At 34.4% G+C, this 10,262-nt stretch overlaps 1 protein-coding gene across 2 annotated transcripts in view; it reads left to right on the forward strand.

Annotated features, from left to right (window-relative positions):
• Positions 1–9,049, forward strand: part of GRM8 (glutamate metabotropic receptor 8) — a 722,933-nt gene extending 713,884 nt beyond the window's left edge. For both annotated transcript variants that reach the window (XM_008154053.3, XM_054726441.1), the window contains 2 exons: positions 1,700–1,946; positions 8,842–9,049. In XM_008154053.3, coding sequence (XP_008152275.1) covers positions 1,700–1,946; positions 8,842–8,891 — 297 coding nt within the window. In that variant the 3' untranslated portion in view covers positions 8,892–9,049. The remainder of the gene's footprint in view (positions 1–1,699; positions 1,947–8,841) is intronic.
• The last annotated feature ends 1,213 nt before the right edge of the window (positions 9,050–10,262 follow it).

The raw sequence follows: 10,262 nt of genomic DNA on the forward strand, positions 1-10,262 counted from the left end.
GGAGATGGACAGGGACTTTTCCTCTTCTGTGGAGTGCAGGAGCACACTCAGTGGGCAGGGAAGGCGTGGTCGCCGTCGGGGGAGGCCTCAGTTCTTTCTAATTTAACGCGGGTTTCATTTATTGGCAGTTAGCATGAGGTCATGCCATGTAGTAATTTATGACTTTGCTGACAGATGCTGTGGGATCATGTCTCTATCAGGCAGGTATGCATGAGCCCAACATACATGAGCTCAACTGAGGCTATGCATTGTGCTGCTGACTTGAGATGTCATCAGCCATGTGTTGTAGCCATTACTGGTGTGCGTTTGACAGAGTGGAATATTATGGGAAGCAGATTCTGTACAATTGTGTAAATCAAATTGAGTATAAATCAAATCTTCTTGAAGATATTCACACAGCAAACAATAAGAAGTTTCTGCCGAAACCGGTTTGGCTCAGTGGATAGAGCGTCGGCCTGCGGACTCAAAGGTCCCAGGTTCGATTCCGGTCAAGGGCATGTACCTTGGTTGCGGGCACATCCCCAGTGCGGGGTTTGCAAGAGGCAGCTGATCGATGTTTCTCTCTCATCGATGTTTCTAACTCTCTATCCCTATCTCTTCCTCTCTGTAAAAAATCAATAAAATATATTAAAAAAAAAAAAGAAGTTTCTGAGTTATTATTGTGTCTAGAGTCTTGTGTAGTTTCTTTGACGTATGTAAGAAAAAATATAGATTATTGGCTCTAACAAAGTTTATATTCTAGTTGTACATTTCATATAATTTACTACAAAGTTCATATAAATTATTATAATCACATCATTACACATTAGTGAAGTGCTCTATTGTTTTCATTTTTCATAGTATTAGGCACTAAGAGTAAAATTAAAAAAAAAACCACATTATCATTACCATAAGATTTATTATTGATGACTTCCTGGAGGAAGAGAACTTTGAAATAAATCGTATTTTCTATCACCTGTTGAAGGGTATTCACATGCTCACAATGTGGTCTTGTGCAAAAAGACAGCCTTAATGGTAGATGAATTGAACAGCAAACTCAGTAACCTAATGGTAGATTTCACAAACAGGTACAGTCTCCATACTAGTGTCTGAAGTTCTCCTCATGGTTTGGATAGATCTTTACCTCAAGTCTTTACTATCTGTTAAGAGAAACTGTCTCCCCTAGGACCAGGCAATCCTGAGGCTGGTTCAGGTATTTACCCTTGAAGTTGAATGTTTTTATTTATTTATTCATTTATTTATTTATTTTAAAATATTAATACCGTGTATTTATTATCCCCAATTACCTTTTATCCCCTCTATGCCTTCTTTTACCTCCACCCATCTTCTCTACCACCCAAAGTTGAATGTTTTTAGATCCTTTATTAAAAAGGACACAATTAGTTTGGGTTCTGGGCTTGCCAGATACAATTTGATGACTTTACATTTTCAGAGGTATTATTAGAATGAACAGATATTAATGAGGATCATAGATATGTTGTCTGTTTGTTTTAACAATTGGACTTCCCAAAAAATACAACCTTAGCCACATTTGCAGATGTGATAAAGAAATGCTTGACTATAATTAAGGGCAATTTCCATAAGTACCTTCTCACTCAAGTTTAGCAGAGAAGCTGGAATAATTTCAGAAAACGATTATGTTATTTGCTTTATCTTAGATCAGGTTTACCAACATTAATTTTTTTTTTCCTCCCTTCAGATGTACATCCAAACAACAACACTTACTGTCTCCATGAGTTTAAGTGCTTCGGTGTCTTTGGGCATGCTCTATATGCCCAAGGTTTATATTATAATTTTTCATCCAGAGCAGAACGTTCAAAAACGCAAAAGGAGCTTCAAGGCCGTGGTGACAGCTGCCACCATGCAAAGCAAACTGATCCAAAAAGGAAATGACAGACCCAATGGCGAGGTGAAAAATGAACTCTGTGAGAGTCTTGAAACCAACAGTAAGTCATCCGTAGACTTTCCGATGGTCAAGAGCGGGAGCACTTCCTAATAGATGTACGTTGAATATTCTTCTACTAGTCTTGGGGTCTGCGCCACATGGCTCCAGGGGCATGACGGTACTTGCACACCATGAGACCATCATGGCTGTGAGACCCATTTGGTTCTAACCAAGTGTCTTCAAGGTGCATGGCTCTTCTGAAGAGCGTAACATGCACACACGATCTCTTTACAGAGTGTGACACTCAGGTCTCTCTTTGGAGGCATTACTGAGCTTGGAACTATCTTCCAAATATAAAAATTACCTTTTAATAATTAGGAACAAAATTTTAATCTTTGTTAGTTCATTATTGGTTGCTCTTTATAGACTTAATAGCTACCTAATATTTATGGGACATACTATCAAAGATCTTACACAAATAAATGTCATTTGGATATTTGGGGAAATGAGAAAACTGGTGAACCGACATGTGAGGTTAAAGGATAGTTAATACTTGTTTCCCCCAAGTGGTCCCCTTCTTTGGCTTCTTTTGACTTCCCTCCTTGAATAAATTAAGATAATTAGAGCTCTCCCCTGAAAGACTTGTGATCCTGAAAATAGAATCCTTTCTACAACCACCACTGTGTTTTTCCCTTCCTCATCTACCTTCCACAGTCCAGCCCTAAAAAAGCACATGATAGTGATACACTGGTACCAATGTAATCCAGGAAAGTTTAACTGATCTATGCAGGTCTTCTTGGTATCTATGGAAGAGTAGCAAATGGATTGAAGATTTGTATTATAAAAATACCAGAAAGCTGAGTATAGTTAAAACTAACAAACAAAAGTAACCAACATCACAGTACTAGTTCTGTAGATGGATTAAAAAGAAATAAAAGCTAAGGCATTTGAATTAGAGTGGCTTCCTGTCTTTTGGGGATACAACATGTGTATTTAATAATTCAGGCTAAAATCCTGTGCAAAACTACTGTCTTCCTCTCAGATTCCTCCAGCAGTCTGTCTCCCCAATTCTCTGTACTTTTGACATGAAATTCAGGGAAGATTAAGAGTTGTTTTTATCTGACTTAATTATTATAATAACTTTTAGTCTTCACTAGATTTATAAACATCAAGATTTCCAGATGAACATTGTCTACTCTAAATGCCCCATATGCAGAAATATCCTTAGAAGATAAGTATTGATTAATTAAACTTATTGGCTTCAATTACTATCAGACTTCTTAGAATTATTAACCAGATCTAGTGAAGATTACTTCCACTAATACCAAATGTAGTCACTTGTAGAGAAATAAACTTTTTAATAAATCTACAGACACTCCTCACGTATTCACCTTTCTGCAAATATGAAACCTTGAGAAACTGCAAGAAAAGACATGACAAGGATGGGTTATGATAAAACATTATTACAATCATCTCTGATTATAGGTAAGCAATTTACTAATAATGGGCCTATTTGGTCTTTTAGCCAAAGATGTCCTATAGCTACTCTCAATGCATTCAGAGTAGAATGTTTGTGATTTGAGGGCAGAATTTTATCTGTGTTTTCTGCCTTGAAAGCATCAGGGCAGAAAGTTAAAACCTATTGTAGAATGTCAGGAAACTGCTGTTAGCCAATGATACATTTTGAACACTAACACTTCTCAGTATGATCTACCAGAATCTATAGTTGTGCTTGTTTTTTTAGTCTTAATCCAGAAAACTTTATATGATATGGTTATAAATAAAACAACCAAAGATACAGTGAAATAAATACCAGTGATCCCAGACTCATCTCTGGACTGTAGTGAGAAAAAAATTCATCAGCATTTCCTAACCTTTTAAAAAGTAAACAGGCTCCTTGAAGAGGAAAATTTTGAGTGTGTTAAAGACTAATCCCATAGTATAGAAATAATCCCATACATTTTCTTTCCCTTCTATTTTTTCTGTTGATGATGAAATTATCAACAGAAATTATATAATGTGTACATTTCCCTGTTTTCTCTGAAATAAGAAATATTGCAATTGTGGGATGTGTATAGAAGGTAAACCTATAATATTCTTGAGGAGTTAATACTCACTTTTAGAATATAAAGAAAGTTGAAAGGGTGAATCAAGAGCAAGCCATTTACTACCTAAATGAAGGTTAAATTATACTTTGGAGATTTGAGTGTATCCATCTTTTATAGGAGTAGTTTGGGTTTGAATAAATTGCACCCAAAGTTTGCACATTCAGGAGATACTGCACATGAAATCTTCACACATCCTTGCACAATCCCACTCCAGGTAACCACTGTTAACCTTCGCTCACTTACACGACTAGTACTGTGAACTCCTGTGTCCCTGTTATCTTTACTACATGTACCAGTAGTTTTAATGGGGTCAAAAGTCTTCTAAAATTACAAACCCTCTAAAAGTTTAAATAACTCAAATACATAAATGCTATATATGTCTTCTAAAAGTATGTCTTATGTCTTTAAAAGTGTAATTAAGTACTAGAAAGGCCTTTGCCATTTAACTAGTACCATCCCTCTTCAGATTTAAACACCTCCTCTTGAAATGGGTGGAGTCTATTCTCAATAAATCCAGGGCTGATTAATGCACTGATACAGCATCCGTGTGGCTGCATTCTCATACTTTCTGCTATCATACTTTTGATAAATCACCACAGTGAAGTGACAGTGGCATTCATGAAAGTGTTTTGTAAACTGTAAATCACCATCTAAAGGTAAATAAATCATTGTGGCCATAAATATATAGATTGGTCTGTGGTTAATAGAAAAGAGAAGACATAAAATTCAAAAACTGTTGTTTTAACATCCCTCTCTCTTTTTATAAACATGTTGAGGATTTTGATGATTATGACTATGGTTCTATACTTGGGATTTTTTTTTCCTGACAAATTAGCTGTGTATTGATGATATGCATGCAGTCTTTTGTCCTTCGTGGCCATGGAGCAGCTCTATTAGTCCATTATTTGTAAAAACTTCATCTTAATGATGACTTGTTAATGCCAGGAATTTGGGTCACATATTTAAGGTTTTAAATCTTCAAAATGCAGAAAAAATATAAGTAATGTAAAGCTGGAAAAAAGACCAATAGGTCCATGTTACTTACTAAATTTGCAGAATCCGTCATGCCAAACAAAACAGGTCCTGTTGTTTCATAAAAGTTTGGGAAGGGAGTTAGAAACTAAGTTGATATATATGAATTTTATCAACTGTGTCCAACTAACAAAGACTGTCACATGATATTTCTTAAGCTATGTTCATGCATAATTCATGAAAACAACAACTGTTGAAGGTAGATCTGCTTTCTCTAGCTTATGAGCACAGTGTGGTGTGCACAGGAAATTCATTGTTGCTGTATTCTAAAACTATTTTTCACATTAGCATATTCATTACCTTTGTAAAAATTCTCTCTATTAACTCATCTGTACAACTTTGATGGATTTCACTCTGTAATACTTCTGGGATAAAGATCCTTGCCATTCGCAAGATTGTGCCTTATCACTGATTTCATGTTGACTAAGTCATTGGTTGTCAGAGCCCTGCACTCCCTTTTCTAAACATTAGAAAAATTAGGATTGCTTTCCCTTTGTAAATTATAGTCTCAATTCTCAATAGAATTCTATCATTTTTTCCTCTGGAGATCACCTCTAGGAGTTCAAAAAAGTGAAATATGGATCTTTAACTAGCTATGGGCTTTAAGTTGGAATGATCCTTAAAGATGGTCTGTGGTAATCTAAATCATTTTATGTTGAATTAACATCTAAATATCATCTTCCTCAAGACCTTTCTGGGTATTGTTCTTATATGTCAACCATATTTTTTCTTTCTAGCTACCCACGGATTTGATAAATATTTTGTATATTTTTAGTTACTGTTGAATATATTGAATAAGGCATGCAATTGAACACCTTTTTAAGGGTCATTTTCTAACTCTTATGAAAATTTTTCTTTATCTTGCCTACAAAGGTTTATGAAAGGCCTTCAAAAACATAGTTGAAGATTTTATTTTCTTTTAAGAAATTTAGAGACATCTGAAAGCATTATATAAATTAGAAATAAAAATAAAATAATAAAGCAAACAAGCATAAAAATCATTATGTTTCACTTGGAAGGGTACGTAGAAGAATAGAATTCTGTATTGATTCCTTAAGACACCAGCTGGTCCTTCACAAACCCATTTCTGCTTCCATACTCACAAATCTGCTTCCATGCTCACAAAAAAACAATGTTTTATGTTTTTGACCAGTGATGAAACTGAGGACCAGTGAACTTTTTTTTACTCATTGTACAAGAAACGTAATTTAAAACCAGGTCTAAAATCTATTTATTTTCCACTGTGCCACAAAAATAACCTAGGAGTGTGAACAATATAGATAAGATAAGCAGATATGTCACCTATTTTGGGCATGAAGCTCATAATATTCAAGGATATTAAACATAGCAAAAATATTAGCACTTCTTTGGGCTATCTATGCTAATTTAGTGATGGTGAACTTGGCATGATCTCAGTCTCTGGTAAGAGTTTACTGGTCAATCACCAGTGGTGATGTCCACTAAAATGGAATGAGTCTGATTGCCAATTTTTTAAGAGGAAGAACTTTACAACTTCCTTATTCAATGTTCAAAAACTAAATTATTCATTTTTTTACTTTAAATATTTTTTTTATTTTGTATTCAGTTGGCATACAATATTATATTAGTTTCAGGTGTACTGCCCAGGGATTAGACATTACATAACTTACTAAGTGATTACCCTAATAAATCTAATACCCATCTGACGTCATACATAGTTATTATAATACTAGAGATCTGATGCATGGAATTTGTGCAAGAGTAGGCCTTCCTTTCCCCGGCTGCCGGCACCAGCTTCCCTCTGGCACCTGGGACACAGGCTTCCCTCACAGCCCAGCTTTGTCCAGAAGGTCATCTTAAAATACGTCCAGTCTAATTAGCATATTATGCTTTTATTATTATAGATTATTGACTATACTCTCTATGCTGGGCTTTACATCCCTGTGACTATTCTGTAACTACCAATTTGCATTTCTTAATCCCTTCACTTTTTTCTCCCATCCACTCAACCTCTTTCCATTTGGCAACTATCAAAATGTTCTCTGTATTTATGAGTCTGTTTTTTTTTTCTGCTTGTTCATTTATTTTGTTCTTTAGATTCCATATATAAGTTAAATCATATGGCATTGTCTTTTGTCTAACTTATTTTACTCAGCACAATACCCTCGAGATCCACCCATGTTATTGCATTCTTTTTTAAGGCTGTGTCATATATATATTCATGTATCACCTCTTCTTTATCTATTCATCTACTGATGGACACTTAGATCGCGTCTCATGTATCACCTCTTCTTTATCTATTCATCTACTGATGGACACTTAGATCGCTTCTCTATCGCTTCTTTGCTATTGTAAATAATGCTGCAATGAGCATATAGATGTATATGTCTTTCAATGTCGAATACATACCCACAAGTGGAATTGTTGGGTCTTTCTTTGTCTCTTGTTACATAGCATTTGTTTTAGTCTATTTTGTCAGCTTTTGTTTTTTTTTTCATTTCATTTTCAAGAAGTATCTTTTCTACCCCTATACTTTCAATATGTGTGTATATTTTGATCTGAAGTGAGTCTCTTGTAGACAGCATATGTAAGGAACAGTCTTGTTTTGTTATCCACTTAGCCTCCATATAACACTAAATTATTCTTTAAAAATCTGTTTCATCCTGAATTGGATCTATGTAGTGAAACACATACACAGTTTGCATTCTTTCCATATATTTCTTCTTCAGATTATTCATTCCAGAATTCCATAGAAAAATGGGACATCACATTTGAATTTTAGAATAGAGATTTATTTATTCCATCACATCTTTCAAAAACCCAAAGGAATTCTTTGGATTTAGATTCTCTGGAAATGTAAGCATGAGTATAAATTTGACTTAGAATATTTTCTTATTCATATCTTTGTAAAAGTCTTACAATAATGAGTTTTACTTCATAGTAAGTTGGTACTAATATAATTAAATATTCATATCCTTCTTTGAGTCTATTTATTTTTTAAACATCTCCATTTGTATCCGTTGGATGAAAGCAGATCATAAATATGTATTGGAAATACACATATTTACTTTAATATTTATAAATATTCTATGTACTTGATATTTTATTATGTTTCTTTTTAGAGTCTAAAAGTATTATTTTTAAATGGAAGATATTCATTTTCAAAGTACAACTAATTATAATTAGTAACCCTTTTTGGTCATCAAAGTAGACTCAAAGAATTTAACTGAGGCTTTAATAATTTTTTTCATATTGCAGGATAGATAATTTATTTGTTCTTTCATTTTTCATATTGCAAATCTTTATTAATCAAAACACACATAAAATTATATTTTAGCCCTGGCCGGTTTTGCTCAGTGGAAAGAGCATCAGCCTGAGGACTGAAGGATCCCAGGTTCGATTCCGGTCAAGGGCACATGCCCAGGTTGCGGGCTCGATCTTCAGTGGGGGGCATGCAGGAGGCAGCTAATCAATGGTCCTCTCTCATCATTGATGTTTCTATCTCTCTCTCCTTCTCCCTTCCTCTCTGGAAGCAATAAAAATATATTTTTAAAAAATTATTTTTACCCGTTTATCAAAGATCAGAAGTGTTACATTTTTAATTTTCTGCTAATACCTATACCATAAGTGAGGCTAGTGGTTTTACAGATTAAAATTGCTGCAGCATATTTATTCCTACAATCATTGAATTCCTACTACATGGTTTAAAAATAATAAGTAACATAGTACAAAGTGAATATTACAACAATAGTCATTATGGAATTTGAATTTTAAAATCATTTTGTCAAAATAATTTATTATTACATACTATTAATTTGTCTTAATTTATCTTAACAGCTTCCTCTACCAAGACAACATATATCAGCTACAGCGATCATTCAATCTGAAACAGGGAAATGATACACTATGAAGAAATCTGGTATGTGATCTCAAACAATGAACATGACTCCACCAAGACTCACTCCTGGAGATCTCTTGGGACTACAGTCAATCAAATCCATAGTCAATCTTGTGAGGAACAAAAAGTAGCCATGAGCCAAAAATATCAACAACAGAGAGTGAAGAAACCCATTTTATACAATACAACCAATGAAGTCTCAAGCTAAAGTATTGCTTACTCATGAGCAGTTAAAAATAAATCACAAAAGGAAAACTAATGTTAGCTTGTGAAAAAAATATGCTGTTGAAATAAACCATGTCTGATGTTACTCTTGTAAGTATTTTTCTGTGATTGTGAGAACTCCTGTTCCTGTGCCACATTGTTCACTTGTATAAGACAATGAATCTGTTTCTTGTAATGGCTGATGGATTGAAGCCCTGGGTTGTGCTAAAAATAAATGCAATGGTTGACGCATGCACTTTTTTATACAAATAATTTATTTCTAATAATAAAGGAATGTTTTGCAAATGTTGAGAGTTGTTTCGTTCCAGTTTTAAAGCCAGGGAAAACTCCGGTTGGTGTTGGCACTTCTGCTGTCGCCTAACTAAGCCCAAGGAAATACAATTTTTTGGGAAGAATGTGTTTTTGTACATTCGTGTGTATATGAAGAAGAATCTTTTATTTCTATATGAAAGAGAATTATTTGTGGAAGATTTTGTGGATATTTCAAGATTTATGTGGTAGTTTTTTCATAATAATTGCTTCTTTTATGAAGAATCAAACAATAGCTTGAGGTGAATTGCTTCAGGTTTCAAAATTAACAAATGATGAAATGTGTTATGAAAATCACCATTTTAAAGTTATATCAGGGTGTCACTGAAATTTTCTGTTTTCTAAGTCAGAACTTTTGCCTAATGAAGTATTCCAAGGTATGTATTATTAACCTTTTCTTACCTAGGCCCAGTACCCACTGAAATCAGTGAAGTAATGGGCCTTATCCAGTACATTCCTCAAAGCACAGAATTAGCATATTTAATCTCTTGGCATCACTAAAGAAACCACAGTTCAGATAATATGTCAGTGCTTTCTTATTTTCCAAATGAAAACATTCATTGGTTCATAGAACATTGTCATTAGAGAGAGAGAGAGAGTACTGGGAGCTTGTGTCATGCTAATAAACCATGCTAGGATGGATAAAGGAGCCTGTTAAAGGCTTTCAAATCTGTTCCCATTTTCATAGAGGGCTCCTCTATTCTACACAGTCCCAGAAATCCATCAAGTCAATGGGTCTCTACAATCATTTTGTTAGTAAATGTTCTCTCCACTGAGTTAGGTTGGATGGCTCATTGCTCTCCTTATAGATATAAAGAGCTGTAAG

Source organism: Eptesicus fuscus, chromosome 14 (assembly GCF_027574615.1).
Source record: "Eptesicus fuscus isolate TK198812 chromosome 14, DD_ASM_mEF_20220401, whole genome shotgun sequence".
Lineage (NCBI taxonomy): Eukaryota > Metazoa > Chordata > Mammalia > Chiroptera > Vespertilionidae > Eptesicus > Eptesicus fuscus.